Source organism: Phyllostomus discolor, chromosome 13, assembly GCF_004126475.2.
Source record: "Phyllostomus discolor isolate MPI-MPIP mPhyDis1 chromosome 13, mPhyDis1.pri.v3, whole genome shotgun sequence".
NCBI classification, from domain to species: domain Eukaryota; kingdom Metazoa; phylum Chordata; class Mammalia; order Chiroptera; family Phyllostomidae; genus Phyllostomus; species Phyllostomus discolor.
Window position 1 is genome coordinate 74,088,885 of NC_040915.2, and position 23,670 is coordinate 74,112,554.

Genomic DNA, 23,670 nt, shown 5'->3' on the forward strand with positions numbered 1-23,670 from the left:
TTTTGGCTTGATTGTCATTTATTTTCTTTAGCTAAACTCCTTCTTGATTCAGGAAGCAGGTGTGAAGGGAAACCACAGGATGTGCTTCTCCCAACTTTCCTTAAGTTGCCCTACCTATATATTTAAAATTATTTTAGAAAAACAAACACAGGACAGCCTGCATAGCCGTGCTGTCGAGACTGTCATTTCCGTTAGCTCCCTGACTTCGTTATGCATCCCTGCTACAACTGGTGCATTTGTGGATGTCCTGTTATGATGGACATGTGCTGTATGTGAATGAACAACAACCTGATCCTTGGTATGGTTTCTAGATGTCCGTATTGCACAAGAATGAGCTTTTTGTTGACTAAAAAATGTATGTCACACACATCCTTTCAAAACATCAACTGCCTTAACCCAGTGACCATAGTCCAGACTCCAGGGCCAAGGACAAGCAACCACGGTGATTCAGAAGTCGGTGGCTCTTTTGGTCGCAACATGGTTAATTCAGAGTCACTTTATATTTTGCAAGTTCTTTGCTCCTACAGTTGAGTACTTCACACAGTTATTTTATTTTCCTCCTGAGTAGCCAAAAGTGCTTCGGAGAGCAAGTGTGCCTTGTCCCCCATTTCACAGATACAGGCAGCTGCTCTGGAGAAACCTGGCAGCACCAAAGGAACGTCCAAGTCCTCAGGGCACGCGTCCAGACCCAGCAGCGCTGGGGGTCACACTGACAGAATATTTTGGTGTGTAATAGAAAGATGCTCTGTAGGGCACGTTTTCTGAGAGCCTGATAAGAATCCTTCAGCGTGGTTTTGTCTGACCAGAACACGGAGTTAAAGAGAAAGTCCCATCCCTAAACTGGCAGCTCACTGTTGCTCCAGCTGGAGTCTGGACACCCTCCTTCCTCCTGTATCCTTCCTCAGGCTGGGTTGGCGCCCCTACGTGAGGGCTCAGGGGCCTTGGTGGTGCGCTGGGGGAAGGAAGGATACATCCTCTGCCTTAGCAGGTGCCTCAAATTAGAGCGACCATCCTCGAAATCCTTGTTAGCTAGGTAAGAGTCCAGAGACAGAATGAATTTTATCCCTGAATCGGTTTTTTTTTTTCCTTACGCACAGTCTCATCGCAAGAATTTTAAAGCATTAAAGGAAGTATGCAAATTATTCTGAGCTGTCTGCTTATAATGGGGTGCAGACTTTTTCACCGTTTTAAACACACAAAAAGACACTTCTCCAAAGACGTTTGCAAGCCCTTTTCCTTCTCCATTGGTGTGGTTCAGTCTTGTAGCAAGGTCTCTCTCCAGTTGAAGCCTCCAGTTGGCCCATGGGTAAGAGGAAGGATGGGTGGGTCTGTCAGCTGCCATATTCCAGTTTCTCCCAATTCTTCACAGGAACAAAAGCCCAAGTATGGAATCTGCAGTAAGAGTAGTAAAGAAGTGGGAAGTAGAAAACAGAGGTTTAATGCTTCCCCTTTTACCTAGACACAAAGAGTTACAGGTGGCCCTCGAGAATAAGGAATATTCATAGGAATCAGTAGGGGCTTGACAGACAAGCATCCCCCCAACATCCATAAGGAAAATGAAATGGGAGAAGCTGATAAGTTACAGGGAAGAGTATTTACATTGCAAGAGGATTCACCAATAGCATTTATTAAATTGTGAGCTCCTCTAGTGCAACTACTCAATTAGAGCTGGCTTCTTAACAGTGTGGGAGAAAAAAGGGCAACATAGAAAGCTAAGGTGCTGCGAGTTAACTCCTAATTTCCTATAAGTCAAGCTAAAACCACAGGGCAGGGGAAAGTAGTGGTGGGAAAATGGAGACAACTGTACTTGAACAACACTATAAAAAAAAGAACAGTATATGAAATGGAGAAGCCAAAGAACTTATATGCATGACCCATGGACATAAACTGGAGGGTGGGGGTTGCTGGAGGGAATGGGGATACTATGCAAAGGAGGGCAAAGGAGGAAAAATTGGGACAACTGTAATAGTATAATCAATAAAAAATATATATATTTTAAAAAACTGCAGCTTAAACATGTCTGACGTGATACTTAGACAGTGGGAAGGTGACTCAGTTTTTGAAGAGCTGTTCATTTGTTTTACCCAGCTTTATTTATTTACGTATTTCCATGTGTGTCTGTAACATCCAAAGTGGGAGCTGTGCCCTTCCTCATCTCAGTGTTCATAGCATCTAAAAGCTTATTTTGTGTGTGTGTACAGAGCTGCATTTATAAACAAGACACAAATTTCTGCCCTCCAGCAGCTTAGAGAGTAAAGGGAAAGAAAGATGCATAAATAAGCTTTTAAAAAATGAGAAGACTATTGCAATTGAGTTTAAGCCAGTCTCTGGGGGCATATGGAGGAATCATATTCATCAGCTTGGACGGAGGTGTGTGGGAGGGCGGCTGACAGAGAAGGAAGAACCCAGATGTGTGGGTCAGGCTCACGGCCTCTGGCTCACTGCCCTGTTTCTGGGTTTGCCTTTCCGTCTGACATTTGAAATCATTGCTTCCTGTGGCCAACCAGCCAGGACCTTGCTTCCGGCTGAGCTTTGCCCCCACCCCCTTCATCCAATCCTCAGTACTCAAGGAAAGCCAGACAATTTGCTTATAATCTTTAGCTACTTCTTAATTTTAGCTCTAAGAAACTAGAACTAGGTCAAACATGACTTTTTCTCTTACACAGGTCTAATAAAGTGCCTTACACAGAGTACCATTCAGTGCTTCTTGGTTGAGTGAATCAATAAATGCACCTTCCTAGCTCAGAGCACATGCCTCAGAGAACCTAGTTATCAGCCAGGCATTGAACTGTTCTAAAATGACTGGGCACCACAGGCCCCCGGAAAGCAAGTGTGAGTTACCTTTCGGACCATTTGTACAAAGTCCTTGGAGTTCTGAGGGGACAGGCCCTGAAGCTGGCAGGTACACGCTTCGAGGGAAGATGCATGGGCCACAATCAAGATGTTATTTCCTGGGGGTGAAAAGCAAGGACTAAGAAGACCATTTCTATACAGACATATGTAAACTTTGTGAATGCTGGAAGCCAAGTGTTCTGGGGAGGGGCAAGCAGTCTCAAGAAAGAGACGAATTGGACAAACAAAATTCTGAAAATGCTTTGTATTGTTAAGGCAGCCTCATGTCATTAAAAAACCCATTAATCTTAAAATAATTATAGGTTCATAGGTTACATGTGTAGTACACTTGTATATATATGAAGTTACTGTTGGCCTTCGGACAACATGGGTTTCAACTGTATAGGTCCACTTACGTGCAAATATTGTTCATTAAATACTGTAAATGGATTTTCTCTTTCTTAGGATTTCTTTAATAACTTTCTTTTGTCTAGCTTCCTTTATGGTAAGAATACAGTATATCATACATAAAGCACACAAAATACGTGTTAATTGACCATTCGGTAAGGCTTTCACTCAACAGTAGGCTCTTTGTAAAGTTTTTGGGGAGTCAAAGTGACATGTGGACTTCCAGCTGCATGGAGGTTGGCATTCGTAACCCTGCACTAGTCGAGGGTCAGCTTTATGTATTGTATGTTCACAGCAGGAATGTGTATGACATGTTCCATGTGTATCATACTATGTATCTATACACAATGTGTGGGTGTGTACACAGAGTATGTACATTGCACATACACACATACCGGGAAGGTCCCATGCACCCTTTACCCAGTCTCCTCTGATGTCTTGCCTAATTGGCATTTTATCACAGTCAGGAAATGGACACTGGTACAATTCACGTAGCTCATTTAACTTTCACCAGGTTTTCTTAATTCTGTCACATGTGTATCTTTTTGAAAATATACCACAATCAAGATACAAAACCATCCTTTGCCTACAGTTCTCTCTGCTACTCTTAGTAGAGTTCTCAGTGTTGCCATGTAGACCTGTGAGCACTGGCAACGTTCTGGTTGGTAGAATATGCTGGGAGTCATTACAGGAGGGTCATGGAAGTGGAAGTAGTGTGGGTGGATTTGTGAGTGATGACTGAGAGGTGGGAATCATCCGCAGAACTGTTAACCAGGGGTCTCCACTGTTAACAGTTCAATGTGTATAATTCCAGGCTTTGCTCTATAAAGACACATATTTTAACTTAAAAAAGCAATGGGAATGTTTATACTCTTTTGCAACCTGCATTTTTACTAAAAATTCTGTAGTGAATAGTCAGTTTTACATATCGTTAACGATTGTAGTTCAATGTTTTTAAAATTCAATAGCAAATAGACTGGAGCCTTATAGAACACTTCCTGCTTGGTGGTGATAGTGGCAGTATGTGTGTTTGTGTAGGTGTGTTTGTGTGTAGATGTTCATGCTCTGGATCACTTATGGGAAAAACAATGTTAGGTTGGGAAAAGCAATGTTAGTTGCACTTCATGAAGATGAAGTGCAAGATAAAGAGCTCTCATGTCAAAATCTAAGTTACTTCATTTTGAAACTAAATTTGGTGTATTCCCATGGAATACCCACCCTTTTAGGTATATAAGAGAATACTACAAATTTAATATGAAAGTATCTACAAGAGAGTTTGGAAAGACTTTTTATTTATTAAGTGAGTCTAGCAAAAGAAGTTGAAACATCTTGAATAGCCTATTAACCATGCTGGAAAAATGGTCACCTATTTAAAGACAGAGTCCAAAATAATACTACTTACCTTTACTTTTGCATTCACTTATTATTTCTTTTGTTACTTGAAAACTTCTATTGATATAAGTGTCATAGGACTCTGAAGCGACTAATTTGCTGACTGGAATATGAGGTCTGTAATAGAAAAATAAAACAAAAGCAAAAGAACACTTTGATCTCAAGACAAAGCAATTGATATTACTCTTAAGTTTCATTTCGAGATCCTTCTAAAGTTTCTCTAATTCTGTTTATCCATTTCCTGGGGAAAGGGAGGAGGCAGAGTATTAGAGTATCCACTATATAGACATGGGGTTAAAATGTACAAAATGTACAGAAATAAAGGCCAGGAGTGAAGAGTGTCAGAGTGACCAGTTGAAAAATGAAACATTTGGTGCAGGTTTCACATGCAAGATGATTCATAAGCAACTCATTATAGACAATAGGAAGCAAGGCAGAAAGTATTTAGTACTATTACTATCTATTTAGAGCACTAGATATTGCCTAAGCCTCTCTTCAGTAGCCTTACAAACAATAACCTGTAAGGATATTGTTTGGATAGGTTTTATTTTTAACATTTTTCCAGCTTTATTGCAATATAATTAGCATATAACATTGTGTAAGGTTAGGGTATACAGCACATTCGTTTCACATACATATATTACAAAATGATTATCGCCAAAGCCTTAGCTAATATGCCTACCACGTAACACAATTAGCATTTCTATTTTTGGGGCAACAACATTTAAGATGTATTTTCTTAACAACTAGAAAGTATAAAATATACTATTAACTATAATCAACATGCTGTACATTAGCTCCCCAGAACTTATTTATCTCATACTGGATAGTTTGTAACCCCTGACCAGCATCTCCCCATTTCCTTCCAGTCCCTGGTAACTACCACTCTAACGTTGGTTCCTCTGAGTTTGGCTTTCATAGGGTCCACATAAGTGACATGTGCAGAAATCTCTTGTTTGAGATCCTGTTTTCATTTCCTCTGGATATATACCCAGAGTTGGGATTGCTGGATCATATTATAACTCCATTTTTAATTTTTTGAGAAACCTCTGCCTGCCTTTCATAGAGCAACACCAACACACAGTCCCAAGAATGCTACAGAAAGGCTCCCTTTTCCTCACATTCTTGACAACACTTGACAGTTCTTGAGTTTTGATGATAAGCATCCTAATAGGTGTGAGGTGCTGTCTCATTGTGGTTTTAATTTGCATTTCATTGATTAGTGATGTTAAGCATTTTTTCATGTACTTGTGGGCCATTTGTATATCTCTTTGAAAACATACCTGTTCAGTCCTTCTGCAAATTTTTTAAATAGAAGTTTTGTTTTTCAATTAGTTTATATTCAGTATTATGTATTAATTTTAGGTGTACAGCATAGAGGTTAGGCAATCACATGCAGACTTTACAAAATTGTCTACATATTTGCTGTACACAATTGGCACTGTACATAGTTATTTGAATATTAACTACATTCCCTATACTGTATACCCAGTCCCCAACCTACCTCCCCTGTGGCAACCAATGGTCTGTTCTCTGTATCTATTCATTCTGTTCTTCAGATCCTACAAATAAGTGAGGTCATATGGTATTTGTCTTTCTCTGACTTATTTCTCTTAGCATAATAATCTCTAGGCCCATCCACAATTTTGCAAATGGTAAGACTGTTCATTCTTTTTTTATGGCTGAATCATAGTCCATTGCATACAAAGTACCACCTCTTTATCCACTGTCTACTGAAGGGCTCTTGGGTTGCTTCTGTATCTTGGTTATTGTAAATAATGCTGCAATGATTATCGGGGTATTTATATTCTTAGGAATTAGTGTTTTGACTATCTTTGAATATATGCCCAAAAGTGGAATTACTGGGTCATAAGGCAGTTCCATTTAAAAAATGTTTAAAGTATTTTTTATTGATTATGCTATTAGTTTTCCCAATTTTTTCCCCTTGATCCCTCCTCCACCCTGTCCTGCCACCCCTCCAAGCATTCTCCCCCATTTAGTTCATGTCCATGTGCTGTACATGTAAGTTCTTTGAGTCCTCTGTTTCCTTTATCATTTTTTATCTCTCCCCATCTATTTTATGCTTACTAATTATGCTTCTTCTTCCCTGTACCTTTTCCCCCCTATTCCTCTTCCCTTCCCCCTCCCACTGAACTCCCTCTGTGTGATGTCCATTTCTCTGATTCTGTTCCTGTTCTAGTTTGCTTAATTTTTGTTTTCATTGTTCTTCTTTTCTTTTAGGTTCATTTGTTGATAGTTGTGAGTTCGTTGTCATTTTATTGTTCATATTTTTTATCTTCTTTTTCTTAGATAAGTCCCTTTAATGTTTCATATAATAAGGGCTTAGTGATGATGAACTCCTTTAACTGGATCTTATCTGGCAAGCACTTTATCTGCCCTTCCATTCTAAATGATAGCTTTGCTGGATTGAGTAATCTTGGATGTAGGTCCTTACCTTCCATGACTTCAAATATTTCTTTCCAGCCCCTTCTTGCCTGTAAGGTTTCTTTTGAGAAATCAGCTGATAGCCTTATGGGAACTCCTTTATAGGTAACTGTCCCCTTATCTCTTGCCGCTTTTAGCATTTTCTCTTTGTCTTTAATCTTGGGTAACTTAATGATGATATGCCTTGGTGTGTTCCTCTTTGAGTCCAACTTCTTTGGGACTCTCTGGGCTTCCTGGACTTCCTGGAAGTCTATTTTCTTCACCAGATTGGGTAAGTTTTCCTTCATTATTTGTTCAAATAAGTTTTCAATGTATTGCTGTTGTTCTCCTTCTGGCACCCTGTAATTCGATATTGGAACATTTCAGGTTGTCCCAGAGAATCCTCAGCCTCTCTTCATTTTTTTGGATTCTTATTTCTTCATTCTGATCCAGTTGGATGTTTATTTCTTCCAAATCATTGCTTTGAATCCTAGTTTCCTTCTTGTCACTGTTGGTTCCCTGAATATTTTGCTTTATTTCATCTTGGGTATCTTTAATTTGTTCTTTCATTTTTCGACCAGCTCAATCAGTTCTATGAGCATTTTGATTACCAGGCCTTTAAATTGTCCATCAGATAGGCTGGCAATCTCCTCATCACTTAGTTCTCTTTCTGAGGTTTTGCTGTGTTCTTTCATGTGAGCCATATTTGTTTGTCTTGGCACAGCTGATAGGTTGTAAGGAGGCGGGGCCTTAGGTAGTCACCCATGCAACCCTCTATGCTGAGCTGCCTGTGGTGGGGGGGCCAGAGAGGGAACAATGCAACTTGTCTGCTCCTCTCTAGTGCACTTTCCAACAGACTCTTGAGTCAGACGGGAAGTATCTCCCACGGTGGCCTACCCAGCTGTAGCCCATAGTCAGCTCTGAGTCTCAGTTTTCCCCTTTAAGTCACTCCCTCCCATGCAGCTCTGGGGAGCTCCGCAGTCAGCCCCAGCCCTCTGCTGCCTCGCTGTGGTTTTTCTGAGTCACCCGTGGAGTCTGCCATACTGGTCTGGTTGTTCTGGTTGATTTTTTCTTAATTTTTGGTTGTCGGAGTTCCATGCAGTTTGATTTTCTGGTTTTTGATTGTTTATTGATTTTAGATTGGTTGTTATCCTCCTTTTGGTTGTGGGAGGAAGGGAAGGGTTTCTACCTACACCTCCATCTTTGCTGGAGCTCCCATTTTTAATTTTTTGAAAACCCTCCATATTGTTTTCCAGAGTGGCTGCAACAACCTGCATTCCCACCAACAGGGCACTGGGGTCCCCCTTTTCTCCACATCCTCACCAGCACTTGTGGATTCATTGATGATAGCCATCCTGACAGGTGTGAGATAGCTCACTGTGGTTCTAATTTGCATTTCTCTGATGAGTGACATCTTTTCATGTCTATTGGTCATCTATATGTCCTCTTTGGAAAAGTGTCTATTCAGGTCCTCTGCCCACATTTTTAAAAATATATATATTTTATTGATTATGCTATTACAGTCGTCCCATTTTCCTCCTTCACACCTCCTCCCACCTTCTACCCACTTTTTAACTGAATTGTTTTGTTTTGTTTTTGCTGTTGACTTGCATGAGGTCTTTACAAATTTTGTATATTAACCCCTTATTCAATGTATCATTGATGAATATCTTCTCCCATTCAGTAGGTTGTATTTTGGATTTGCTGATGGTTTCCTCTGCTGTACAAAACTTTCTTAGTTTGATGTAGTCCCATTTGTTTACTTTGTCTTTTGTTTCTCTTGCCCAAAAATATGTATCAGAAAAAAATATTGACAAGAGAATGTCAGATATTTTACTGCCTATGTTTTTCTTATAAAAGTTTTATGGTTTTGAGTCTTACTTGGTAGTCTGTAATCCATTTTGAGTTTATTTCTGTATATGGTGTAAGAAAGTGGTCTAGTTTCACTTTTTTCCATGTATCTATCCAACTTTCCCAACCCCATTTATTGAATAAACTGTCTTTACACAATTGTATGATTTTGCCTCCTTTTTTGAATATGAATTGACCACATAGGCATGAGTTTATTTCTGTCTCCATTCTGTTCATTGATCTATATGTCTATTTTTATGCCAGTACCATGCTGTTTTGGTTACTATGGACTTGTAGCATATAATGTGGTACTTCTAACTTTGTTCTCCATTTTAAAAAATTTTTTTTGTTTTTCTTAATCCTCACCAGAGGATATGTATATTGGTTTTAGAGAGAGGTAGGGAGAGAGGGAGAAACATCAGTCCATTGTCTCCCATATGTGTCCTGACCAGTGATCAAATGGGCAACCTAGGCATGTGCACTGACCAGTAATTGAACCCACAACCTTTTGGTGTACAGGCTGATGCTCCAGCCAACTGAGCCACTCAGCCAGGGCTCCCACTGTGTTCTTTGTCAAGATTGCTATGGCTGTTTGGGTTCTTTTCTGGTTCACATCAATTTTTGTATTATTTCTTGTAGTTCTGAAAAAAATTATATAGGTATTTATATAGAAATTGCATTGAACTATTGATTGCTTTGGGCAGTATGGACATATTAATGATATTAATTCTTCCTAACCATGAAAATGATATATGCCTCCATTTATATCTCCTTCAATTTCTTTCTTTATTGTCTTATAATTTATCTGAGTATGGGTCTTTCACCTCCCTGGTTAAAATTTATTCCATGATGCTTTATTTCTTACATACAATTGTAAATAAGATTAGTTTTTGTAGTTTCTCTTCCTAATAGTTCATTATTAGGGTATAAAAATGAAACTTGATTTCTGAGTCTTTATTTTGTATGCTGCTTTACAGAATTCATTTATCAATTCTTGTAATTTCTTGGTGGAGAAGGCTTTAGGGCTCTCTATATACAGTATGAATCATGGTATCTGAAAAGAATGAGTTTCATTCCTTCATTTCCAATTTAGATGCATGCTGTTTCTTCTTCTTGTCTGATTGCTGGGGCTAGGACTTTCAGTACTATGTTGAATAAGGATAGTGAAAGTGGACATCCTTGTCTTGTTCCCGATCTTAAGGGAAATGCTTTTCAGTTTTTCTCTGCTGAGTATGATGTTAGCTGTAGGTTTGTCATATATGGCCTTTATTATGTTGAAGTATGATCCCTCTATTCCCACTTAGCTCAGAGTTCTTATCAGACATGGGTGCTGAATTTTGTCAAATGCTTTTTCTACGCCTACTGATATGATCACATGATTTTTATCCTTCCATTTGTTTATGTGGTGTATCATGTTAATTGACTTGCAGATATTGTAACAACCTTGAATTTCAGGAATAAATCTCACTTGATCATGGTGTATGATCTCATGATGTATTATTGCTGAATGAGGTCTGTTAATACTTGATAGAAGATTTTTGCTTCTATGTTCATCAGGGATAGGGGTATAATCTTACTTTGTAGTGTCTTATCTGGTTTTGGAATCAGGATAATGCTGGCCTTATAAAATGAGCTTAGGAGTCTTCTTTCCTCTTGAAATTTTTGGAATAGTTTGAGAAAGACAGGTGCTAGTTCTTCATTGAATATTTGGTAAAATTCACCTGTGAAGGCATACTGTGCAGGAGTTTGTTGAGAGTTTTTTGGTTATTGTTTTGATTTTGTTCATTACAACCAGTCTGCTCAAATTTTCTTTCTTCTTGATTCAGTCTTAGGAGATTATGTTTCTAGGAATTTATCCATTTTTCCAGATTTTTGATTCGCTGGCACATAGTTGTTTGCAATATTTTCTAACAATCCTTTGTATTTCTGTGGTATCAGTTGTCAGTTCTCTCATTTCTAATCTTATTTATTTGGGTCTTTTTTTTCTTGATGTGTCTGGTTAAAGGTATATCAATTTTGTTTATCTTTTTAAAGTTCTGTTTCACTGAGTATTAGTATTTTTTAGACTCTATTTCATTTATGTTTGCAATGATTTTTATTATTTCTTTTCTACTCACTTTGGGCTTTGTTTGTTCTTTATATGGTTCCTTTAGGTGTAAGGTTAGATCATGTATTTGAGATTTTTCCTGTTTCTTGAGGTAGGCCTGTATTGTTGTGTTTTACCTCTTAGTACTGCTTTTTCTGTATCCCATAGATTTGGGGTTGTTATATTTTTATCTTCACTTATCTTAAGGTATCTTTTGATTTTTTCCCTTGATCTCATTGTTAACTTATTTTTAGTAAATTGTTATTTAGCCTCCACGTGTTTGTGTATTTTTTAGTTCTTTTTCTTGTAATTGATTTCTGGTTTCATACCATTGTATTTGGAGAAAATGCTTGACATGCTTTCAATGTTAAATTTATTGAGACTTGTTTTATGATCTATGAGGTGAATCCTAGAAAATGTTAAAAAGCACTGTAGCTGGTGTAGCTCAGTGGATTGAGCATTTGCCTGTGTTGGTGGTTCGATACCCAGTCAGGGCACATGCCTGGGTTGCAGGCCAGGTCTCCAGTTGCGACCATGCGAGCGGTAGTTGATTGATGTATCTCTCACACATTGATGTTTCTCTCCCTCCCTTCCCTTCTGTCTAAAATGAAATAAGTAAAATATTATAAAAAAGGAAATGTTAAAAAGAATGTATATTCTACTTGTTTGGGGTGAAAAAGCTATGAAAATATCAATTAAATCCATCTGGTCTGGTGTGTCATGTAAGGCTGCTCTTTCCTTGTCGAGCTTCTTTCTTGAAGATCTATCCATTGATGTCAATGGGGTGTTGAAGTCCTGTAATACGACTGTATCATTGATCTCTCCCTTTATGTCTATCAGTATTTGCCTTATAGATGTAGGTGCCCCTATGTTGGGTGCATAAATACTTACAAGGATTGTATCTTCTTGTCAGATTGATCCTTTCATCATTATGTAATGAACTTTTATATCTCCTAATGTATCCTTTATTATAAAGTCAATTTTGTCTGATACAAGTATTGCTACTCCAGGTATTTTTTAGCTTCCATTTGTATGAAATACTTTGTCCATTCATTTACTTTCAGTTTGTGTTTCTCTTTTGATCTGAGGTGGGTCTCTTGTAGACAGCATATATATGGATCTTATTTTCTTATCCATTCAGCTACCCTATGTTTTTTAAATTGATTGTTGAGAAATACATATTGGTTACCATTTTATTATTCATATTATATTCATTTGTTTTTTTCTTTCTTCTTTTTAAACAAGTCCCTTTAAAATTTCTTGTAATACTGGTTTGGTGGTGATGAACTCCTTTAGCTTTTGTCTGGGAAGCTTTTATTTCTCCTTCAATTTTAAAGGTAAGTCTTGCTGGGTGCAGTAGTCTTAGTTGCAGGTCCTTGCTTCTCATCATTTCTAATACTTTTTGACAATCCCTTTTGGCCTGCAAATTTTCTGTTGAAAAATCTGTTCACAGTGTAATGGAAGCTCCTTTGTAAGTAACTAACTGTGTTTCTCTTGCTGCTTTTAGGAGTCTCTCTGTCTTAACCTTTGGCATTTTAATTATAATATGTCTTCATAAGGGCCTCCTGAGGTTCATCTTGTTTCGTATTCCCTGTACTTCCTGGACTTGTGTGCTTTGTCCTTAACCAGGTTAGGAAAGTTTTCAGTCATTATTTTATCAGAGGTCTGCAATCCCTTCCTCTCTTTCTTCTCCTCTTGATACCTTTAGGGTTCAGATGTTGTTATGCTTCATGTTGTCTCAGAGGTGTTTTAAACTACCCAATTTTTAAAAATTCTTCATTGTATTTGCTCTCATTTGGTGTTTTGTGCTTGTCTCCCAAATTGCTGACCAATCCACACTTCATCTAAACTGCTGTGATGATTCCTTCCAGTATATTCTTCATTTCACATATTGTGTTCTTCATTTCTGCATGGTTCATTTTTGCTCTTTGTGTCCTTTTTATGCTTACTATCTCTTTGTTGAAGTTCTCATTAACTTCACCCATTCTTCCCCACAAAGTTCCATTTTTCTGGAATGTCCCTTGTGTGGGTTATCTGAGCCCCACTGTTGCAGTTGAGTGTCAACTGTTGTAGTTGAGTGTCAACTGTTTTTGGGTGGGGTTGACCCACAGGCTGGCTGACTGTGAGAACTGACCTTGACCACACTGTACTGACTGCTGTTCAGAGGATGATCTCATGAAGTGGATTTTCCCCAGCAGGGTCTGGTGTCTGCCAACATATCCCTTCTGGTTGTGCCACTTGTGGACCTAATTGGGTTGTGCCCTGGTGTGGTCTCAAGCCAGCCACAGGTGTGCTGGCTCTGGAGCCTCTTGGGAGGGACTCCAGTGAAAGTCAATATCATATGCTACCTGTAACCAGCCCTGGACCACCTGTTAGGAGGTACAAACAAGCTACATTTGATGGCTGCCTCTGCTAGGCCTGGGTGAGTATGGATGAGCCAAGCTGCCTACCAAGGCCAGCACAGGTCAGGAAAGCCCTGCCCATATTTTAATCAGTTTTCATTTTTACTATTGAGTTATGTGACTTCTTTATAAATTTTGTATATTAACCCCTTGTCAGGTATATGACTTGCAAATATTTTTACTACTCCATAGGTTGACTTTTCATTTGGTTGATTGTTGCTTTTGCTTATCAAAGTCTTTTAGTTCGATATAGTCCCACTTATTAATTTGGGGTTTTGTTACTTGTGCTTTTGGTGTCACCCCCGCAAAAAATCATTGCCCAAATCATGCCAAGAAAGTTTTCCCATGTTTCCTTCAAATTTTTTTATAATGTCATTCTTAAGTTTAAGTCTTGAATTCATTTTCAGTTAATTTTTGTAAGTGATGTAAGACTAGGGTCCAATTTTATTCTTCTGAATGTGATTAATCACTTTTTCCAACACCATTTATTGAAGACTTTATCTTTCCCCCATTGAGTATTCTTGGCTCCCTTGTCAAATAATAGTTGACTACATATTTGAGGATTTTTTTCTGGGTCTCAAGTCTGTTCTATGGTCTATGTGTCTATTTTTATGTAAAAATACTGTTAGCATACTGTTTTGATTAGTATAGCTTTGTAGTATACTTTGATATCAGAAGTGTGATGCCTTCTTTTGTGGTTCCATATAAATTTTAGGATTTGTTTTTTCTGTTTTTGTGGAAAATGTCACTGGAATTTTGATAAGGATTGCATTTAATCCATAGATGCCTTTGGTTGGTATGTTCAGTTTAACCATATTAATTCTTCCAATTCATGAGCATAGGATCTTTTCATTTGTTTGTATCTTTAATTTCTTTCATCAATGTCTTGCAGCTTCCAGTGTACATGTATTTCACCTCCTTGATTAAATTCATACCTAAATATTATATTGTTGTGGATGCTATTGTGAATGGGACTGTCTTATTTCTGTTTCAGATGTGTTCTTGTTAGTGTATAGCACAACAATTGATTTCTGTGTGTTGTTTTGTGTCCTGTAACTTTACTGAATTTATTGATAAGTTCTGACTGTTTTATGGTGATCTCTAGGATTTTCAATATATTCTATCATCTGCGAACAAATGGGGCAATTTTACTTCTTTCTTTTCAGTTGGGATGACCTTTATTTCTTTTTCTTGCCTGACTGCTCTGGCTAGGATTTCCAGTATTATAATTGGAGTGGTAAAAGTGGGCATCCTTAATCTTGTTCCTAATATTAGAGTAAAAGCTTTCAATCTTTCACCATTGGGTATGTTAGCTCTGCATTTCTCATATGGCCTTCATTATGTTGAGGTATGTTCCTTTTATACCCAATTTGTTGAGCATTTTTTTTCATGAAAGCATGGTGTATTTTGTCTAATGTTTTTTCTGCATCTATTGAGATGATCAAATCATTATGATCATCCTGCTAATGTGGTGTATCATGTTTATTAATTTTCATATGTTGAACCACCCTTGCATCACAGGGATAAATCCTGCTTGACTGTGATGTATGATCCTTTTAATATGCTGTTGAATGTGGTATGCTAATATTCTGTTGAGAATTTTTACAATATATTCATCAGGACTATTGGTCTGTAATTCTCTTTTCTTGAGGTGTGCATATCTGGCTTAGGTATCAGGGTAAAGTTCACCTTATATAATAAGGTGGGCAATTGAAAGGACAGGTTTTAAATGCAGATGTATGGCCCTGGCTGGTGCTGCTCAGTGGATTGAGTGCAGGCCTGTGAAGAAAAGGGGTGCTGGTTTGATTCCCAGGCAGGGCACATGCCTGGGTTGCGGGCCAGGTCCCCAGTGAGGGGCACACCACACATTGATGTTTCTTTCCCTCTCTTTTTCCTTCCCTTCCCCCCTCTCTAAAAATAAATAAATAAAATCTTTTAAAAAATAAATGAAGACGTATGGTCCCTTTACTATTTAATTGTTTCTTGTCTATGAGGTATTTATCTTGCTTTGGAGTACAATTATGTCATACTTTTTTGTTTTCTTATTGTGTCTTTCCTTTCTGATATTTAGAGCATTGTGGGTGAAGGTGGTGGTCAGTTCTCAAAGTGAATGCACACAAAATCTTGGTTGGAATACATTACACTGCTACTACTACTACTATTATTATTATAAAGATTTACTGAGAGGTTCCCATGTGTCAGGCTCTGTGCAACATGCCTCCTTACACTCTTTGAATATAGCCCTTCTAGCAACCCTTTTGCAAATCCTGACTTTAGAGATGGCAAAACTGAGGCTCAGAAACGCTACAGAGGACGTGTGTATGCTTATATCATAGAAGCTCTTAGAGCCTGGATTTGAACCTGGGTCTGAGATCAATGACTGTAAACGTGTTTTCCACTTGGGACCATTTCTAACAGCGTCCACCTCTCAGCTGCCTCTCTGTGCACTTGGATTTACTGTCCTGGGAGAAAGAATGCTGCTCCATTTGAAGGAAACCTGCTCTCTTCTATACAACATTTTCTCAGCAAATATGCTGCTTGTAGGAAATAGCCTTCTGAATCTCATAACACCTTTAGAGCTAGGGAGAAACATGAATCACCACTTGTGAAGGACATACATCATTGTTCTGCAGCAAACTCTTTCTCCCCATCCAAACCTCTCATCTAGTTGTATTATCACTTATGTCACTGGTCTCACAGATGTACCCACTATACCACCCCCACCATGAGAAAAGTCCTCTTTATATGGTCCAGATAGTCATTTCAAAAGTGAAACCCCACTGTAGTATATGAGACCAGAGTAAGTGACAAGCAGGTAAGTGTTGGTATCCAGTTCATCCTGGCCAGCTCTTGCCTTTGGCAGTTCTTAACTTAAGGTTTAACCTATGAATGGCTTTCATGTTTGAGCCACCAGTCCTGATGGGGATAAGACAGAGTCAAAGATTTCTTACCACTGTCAGCAGAATGTGTCATGCTCTAGCCACACCTGCAGGATACACGTACTGTACTCAGAGTCAGCTGAGCCTCCAACCACCAACTAGACCTGGAACCTTGAGCTCTGGGTGCTCAGCAACCATCCCTAGGACATTATTCTTCCCAGTAAACTCTCTCCTCCTCACCTTGTTTGGGTCTAGGCTTCTGCCTTGAGCCCCACACTGAAGTTTGATTGATTGCCCCTCTAACACACCAGATCCAGGTCCCCTTTCCCCACCACTCCCTACCACACCCAGTCAAGACCCTATTCTGAAGATCCATCCAACTGGTGTGTATGTATGTCTATTTCTGACTTGCTCCCTCCTGCCCAGCTCCCTAAGACGGGGGGTGCTTTCTGCACCCAGTCCCAATGCTGGGTCTTGTTGCCTGTGGGTGACACAACACTTGGATATCAGTCATTGGTCTGGTTAGTTTCTCTCAGCCTGGCTTCCAGTCCTGCCTCCCTGCTGTTATAAGGTGACAGGGTTCTTCAAACAGCACTCGCCTGCTTTACATTACCCTGGCCATCACTCCTTACCTACCACTATATTTCTTTAGTCATTTGAAACATTTTACCAGTGTTGGTAGCAGTTCACCCTCTTTCCAGGCCAGAAAGATGATGGCTGATGGCATCGGGCTTCAAAAGGTCTACTCACTTTGCCTAACTAATTTCAGAGGAAATTCACCTCTAGGGGTGGTGGCTCTTGCATGCTGAAGTATGTGATAAATCGCTGACCTTAACAACTGATTTATAAAATTAGAAGGGGCTTAACCTTTTTTCCCTTCTTAAACACAAAATGATTGAACTTTGATTTTTTTGTAGAAGAAAAGAAAAGCTGGAATAAAGACCATGGTCTGACCCCCCCAGGTTCCTGACATTCATCATTCTGCCTGTACTACTGATGGGATGTGTGGCTGTGTGCATTAAAAGGCCCAGGCAGAATGATTCTGGAGACATTTGTAAATCAGCTTGGGAAGAATTGCAGGACTCACTTAAGGGAAAAGCTGAAGAAATGGTTGTCCCAAGTTGGCCTGGGAGGTGAGTGAGGAAAATTACTTTACCAGTGTTGGTAGCAGTTTACCCTCTTTCCAAGCCAGAAAGATGATAGCTGATGGCACGGGGCAACAATTTATTGCTGTTTTGCTCAAAGGATTAAAAAACAGTGGCCATAGTATGGCCAGGACAAAATTAGTAGGGGATTTAGTTGATTTAATTTTATTTTTGAGGAATATGAATTCCTCTAAGCAAGAAGAAGTAGTGCACATTATTTTTTTTAGCATGTTATATGAGGTATTATTTGTAGAGTAGGAAAATAAGCACAGGGGGAAAAATGCAGCCAGAAACTGCCATGGCTTCATCTACAGTGAGGGTAGGTATCTGCAATGAAAGGTCAAGGGAGGCCCCAAGGAAGAAATCTCTGCTTATATTAGTTACTTGTTCCAAATTCTGCCCTAAGAAATATGGTGGCTATAACTCTCCCTCTTCAAAGACAATTTACAAATGTCTAAGTACATTTCTGACAGTTAATTTAACTCTACTGTTATAATTGGTTAATTCTTAATTGTTCACTTGTGAACAATGTACACACACTTCTTTTTAATCCTAGCAGTCTGGTCCAGTGGAGGAAAGCAAAGGACTGGGGATGAGGAGCCTGTGAAGGAGATTACACAGTACTTTCCATGCAGAGAAGGACCAACAAAGGCTAGCTGTTGTTCCTGTCGTTGCCATATGTGTCCATCAAACGCACAACTTTAGGCAAAGCCACTTGTGTTCTCTTACATATAAAAGTGGCTTGTCTACACTCTGGGGTTATGGCAATGATACATGAAGATAGAGAAATTAAACATGGTTTGAAAAATTAAAAATGACAATTAAAGATAAGACATTGTCATTTCATTTATCTCCCACAGTCTTGTGGAACTGCATCACCATCTGCTGGTGCCCATTCCCGGAATGCAAGATGGTTTTATTATTCACTGGAAGAGACATAATACAGTCAGGAAAGGTCACTGTGTGGGGAGATATGATCTAAAGTAATCTAAATACAAGGGGATGCTGGCTTTCTCCAGTTTGGGTTTTAGAAATCATAGCTTGACTTCTAGCAATATGGAGTACTGCCTGTGGGCTATGTCTGGTCCTTCATTTCCTTCAGAGGCCTGCCCTGGTGTGGTAAAGTACTTCCACGTTGGCCCCAAGAAACAGCAGTTCCCGAGGGTTACCTGTAGGTTGTATCAACACTCAGGTTGGCTGCAGCTAACTCTGATGGAGGTATCCATGCAGGTAATGTGTTCCCAGCAACCCACTTTGTCCACTCAAACAAGCCAGGCTCTACACGGATCTTCAAGTGATTTTCTTGTTGTAAACCTTAGAGGTAAGATAAAATGAAGATGAAGGAAACATCACTATGTTCTCAGTGGAAAAGTAAATTAGAGGCCAAACTGTCATAAAAATTCTGGTAAATCTGCTATCCTCTTTTCAACCAGATGCTACACAGAGCAAAAAGGACGTGGAAATATGTGGGTTTGGACCAGGGTTTTAAATTCTTGTGTTACAAATATATGAGTTTAATAACACTGGCCACAGCACCAGGATAGGATGTATGTGGGTTAAGGAAAACAAAAACACAAGTCATTACCCCATAATTTATAGAGTTCTATGACTACTGTAATTCCTTTTTCTAAAGTAAACCCCAAGACTACCTAATGAAAAACTTCAAACATTCTCTCAGTATCCATTAGTCCACAATAGCTTACATCGTATTTGAGTATCAGGCAAGTCATTCATTTTCTCTATCAAAATATCCAGGGTTGAATACTTATAAGTGAGAGTACACAAGTTTCACACTTTATCACAGTGTAATGACCCTCACAGTCAGACTGTCCCTGTGTAACTCTCTATATATTGCCTTAAGCTGAGTTTTTCTATGCAAATTTAATATAGAATGCATTTTAATAGACAAATGCATTCTGGTTTACTTAAGATTAATGAAAAGCAATCTCAACTACAGTGTCAATTCTTTGTCGGCTCAGCTATTGCTGGCTCATTCATTTGTTTTGTATAAGTAAACGGTTCAGCATTTCTTCTAGTTTTTTTTTCCAGTGAAATGAGAAAGGCAATTTCTAGAGCTCAGCCTTCCACAGATTTTAGGATAGAAGTTGAATATCTTTACAACAATGGTGTTTCTAAAGTCATTCCACTGAAGAAACAAGGACAGTTAAGACCTGCAGACACCTCAAAGCATCATCGCTACTGCAAACAAGAGGCAAACAGAGCAGAGTGGGAGGACGTGACGTCACTGTTTCATGACGTCACTGGTTCATGCTCTGTGGGCTCTGAATCATTGCCAGACAACGATGTTTTACATGACTACAGTTCATCCAGAAAAATATTCAAGAAAAATAGTATTTGTATACTTCCTTTCTTCATGCTGATACTGCTGGAGTATGGTTTGGGGACTTTCATAGAGATATCTTTCAAAAGAATCACTATTAAAAATTCCAAATTTGAAGCATTTACTTTGCTATCATCCCATGAGTCTAGGATGACTTAGGTGTAGGGCTGCCTGGAGATAGAGGGTTGGGCTGGTTGACCTTCATCAAGTCTTACCTTTCAAGATGTTGTATGCAGTCTGAACACAGCGCAGGGATGGGGAACAATAGATGTGGTCAATAATGGTGTTACTTTCTAATAAAGCTTCACCTGCAAAGAAAACCAAAGGGCAATCAATCTGATGGGCTCAGCCTCAGCTGGACCCTCCTGTGGCCAAAGACGCAGTCAGACCCTGCAAACCTCTCTGTCAGTGAGGGATCACACAAAGTCAGCAGTCTCAACCCTTTTTGTTTCAAACAAATCCCTTGATACAGAGACTTATTTCTAGGAAAAGAAGCCAAGTGAAAGATGCTTTCTTGTCTTTTTCTCTCCTTCCTGGTACTTAACAAGGGCAAAATGTCCACTTAGGAGAAACCCAGAAACATAATAAATAATGCTTTGATTTCAAGTTTGTAATAAAAGTAGGAGTGTTTAAATTGTTTTAATTTTATGCTGTTCTAAATAAAATTTCAGCTTGTCACATTCTTGTCACATTCTTTACCAGAGGTAAATCTCAACACCTGATACTTCAACACTTTCCTCATGGAATCCACTTTTTTCCTCTACTGAATAAAGTCCAAACACCTTGATACAGTGGTCAAGGTCTTCCACAAACTTGTCTTTATTCATCTTGCCAACATCATCTACTGCCCTGCTCATAATCTATGCTTTAGAAACAAGACAGCTTGTTTCCTCTACACTCTTGATGTGGTTTCTCATGCCTATGACTTTATGTTGTCCTTCCCTTCTCTCCTCCTGCTCCTTCTTACCCAGCTGACTTTGACTTCCGGTCTCAGCTTATCTCGCTTCTCTCATGTCTTTTTTCTGCTCCCATACTTCGTTTTTTGAGTTATAAGAGTGAAATCAATGTAGTGTTTTTAATATTTTTCAATTACAATTTATAGTTAGTATTATTTTGTATTAGTTTCAGGTGGCAGGGTTTCCATTCAAGATGGCAGTGTAGGTAAACACAGCTAGCCTCCTCACACAACCACATCAAAATTACAACTGAACTACAGAACAACCATCAGAAATTGAGTTGAATGGAAGTCCTACAACTACAAATTAAAGAACCACATCAAGACTGTAAGGAGGGACAGAGATGTGACAGGCTGCTTCCATAGCCACATATGGTGGGTAAAATTGAGAGAAATATCTTGGGAGTGAAGAGTCCCAGCCCCACACCAGGCCTACATGCCCAGGGTTCAGTGCCAGGAAGATAAGTCTGCATAACTTCTGGCTATAAAAACCAGTGGGGATTGAGGCTGTGAAAGACAAACTGCTGGAATCTCAGGCAGTTCCCCTTACAGGGCCCATACACAGACTTACTTGGACACACTCCCTTTGAGCTCCTGTGCCAGGGTAGCAGCTTGAAAGGCATTAGAGGCGTAAGGGGAGAAATTGAATAGTCTGGCATCAGGGCAAGAGCTGGGGTGCAGCTTTCTCCCAGACATAAATGCTAGCAGAGGCCATTGTTCCTTTTCTGAGTGTTCCCAGTCACAGAGCTGGCAGGTGGGTGCCATATCTGAGACTTCATCAACCTGGCTCACACCATTTGCCCTACCCTGGTGATCACCTGAGGATCCATACCACCCAACTTTCAGGGCCACCCAGGCTGTTTCCAGTGGCTTTTACAAATACAAATGGCTTCTCTTGGCTCATGCTTTAGATTCTCCTAAAACCTCTCAAACAAACAGCATCTAGCCTCAGCATGCCCCATGCCTATTGCTAAGTGTCCCCAGGCATGGCACTAACACCAAAGGAGCTGGCCTTGGTTCACATCTTGAACTCACTTGGGCACATCGATGCCTAGCACAAGTAGCAGCCAATTTCAGATTGTTTTGCAGCTTATTTGGGTGGCCCTGGACAGAAAACAGGGGGTGGCTGACTTTGGCCTGCACCTCCTGGGAGGCCCAGAGCCTGCACTCCCCATGAACAGCTACCAATCACATCAGAGCACCACCACCCAACCACCTCTGCAAGCAACACACTCAAGGGGCAGACTCAGCAAGCACCACTGTGCTAAAGTAAGTCCTGCTCTGTGGAGTGGGCTCCTGCACAGCTGATCCTCCAAGGTGGTTGGAGGTTGGTGGTCAGTGGTCAGTACCAGTCCTTGCTGCCGATTGGCCTGTGTAAATCCCTCCCATTGACCTGCTAATGGCAATCAAGGCTTGTCTGCAGGAAGGGAGTATACACAGCCCACATGGTGAGTGTACCTCGAGTGCCCAGCTTGGGTGATAGAGGAGGCTGTGCCACTGGACCATATGAGACACTTACTGCATTAGGCTACTCTACCAAGCCAGGGAGTTGTAGCAACTCTACATATTATGTGGAAACAAACACTGGGGGTCTGCCAAAATGAGGAAACACAGAAGCATGGCCCATGAAGAAACAGAGCAAAACTCCAGAGGGAGAACTAAACAAAATGGAGACATGTGGTCTGCTAGATGCAGAGTTCAAAACACTGGTTATAAGGATATTCAGTGAACTTAGAGAGGACCTCAGCAGCATAAAAGAGGGCATGGAACCATGAAAAGACCAGTCAGAAATGAAGGATACATTAACTGAAATAAAGAACAATTTACAGGGAATCAACAGTGGAGGGGGTAGAGCGGAGAATCAAATCAGTGATTTAGAATATCAGGAGGCAAAAAGCACCCAATCAGAACACAAGAAGAAAAAAGAATCCAAAAACATGAGTACAGTGTAAAGAGCTTTTGGGACAACTGCAAGCATACTAACATTCACATCATGGGGGTGCCAAAAGGAGAAGAGAGGGAGCAAGAAATTGGAAACCTATTTGAAAAAATAATGACAAAACTTCCCTAACTTGGTGAAAGAAGTAGACATACAGTCTAGGAAACATAGAGTTCCAAACAAGATGAACCCAAAGAGGCCTGCACCAAGACACACCATAATTATAATGCCAAAGGCTAAAGACAAAGAGAAAATCTTAAAAGCAGCAAGAGAAGAGCAGTTAGTTACCTATAAGGGAGTTTCCAGAACACTATCAGCTGATTTCTCAAAAGAAACTTTGCAGGCTACAAAGGATTGACAAGAAACATTCAAAGTGATGAAAAGTGAGGACCTAAAACCAAGATTACTCTATCCAGCAAAGCTATCATGATAAAGAGCTTCCCAGACAAGAAAAATCTAAAGGAGTTCATTATCACCAAGCCACTAGTATATGAAATGTTAAAGGGTCTTCTCTGAGAAAAAGAACATAAAAATATGAACAAATAAAATGGTAATAAATACATATCTATCAATGATTGAAGCTAAAACACAAAATAAACGAACAAGTAGAACAGAAACAGAATCATAGATATAAAGAATGTTTTGATGGTTGCCAGATGGGAAAGGATCAGGGGGGTGGGCAAAAAAAGTGTAGGGATTAAGAAGTAAAAATTGGTTGTTACAAAATAGTCATGGGGATCAAAGTACAGCTTAGGGAATATAGTAACCAAAGAACATATATGCATTACCCATGAACATGGACAATGGTGTGGGGATTGTCTGATGGAGTAGGGGGACTAACGGGGAAAGATTAAGACAACTGTAATAGCGTCAACAATAAAATATAATTGTAATTTAAAAAATTAAAAAATAGTTTCAGGTGTACAGCACAGTGGTTAGACAATCATATACTTTACAAACTGTACCCCTATAGTTTCTGTACCCACCTGGCACCATACATAGTTATTACAATATTT

At 39.5% G+C, this 23,670-nt stretch overlaps 1 protein-coding gene across 1 annotated transcript in view; it reads right to left on the reverse strand.

Moving 5' to 3' along the window:
- Positions 1-23,670, reverse strand: part of UBASH3B (ubiquitin associated and SH3 domain containing B) — a 146,603-nt gene continuing 122,933 nt past the window's right edge. Inside the window, exons 10-14 of the mRNA XM_028528869.2 lie at positions 19,976-20,068; positions 18,589-18,733; positions 4,643-4,749; positions 2,842-2,951; positions 1-1,392 (exon numbers count right to left, since the gene is read on the reverse strand). Coding sequence (XP_028384670.1) covers positions 1,255-1,392; positions 2,842-2,951; positions 4,643-4,749; positions 18,589-18,733; positions 19,976-20,068 — 593 coding nt within the window. The 3' untranslated portion in view covers positions 1-1,254. The remainder of the gene's footprint in view (positions 1,393-2,841; positions 2,952-4,642; positions 4,750-18,588; positions 18,734-19,975; positions 20,069-23,670) is intronic.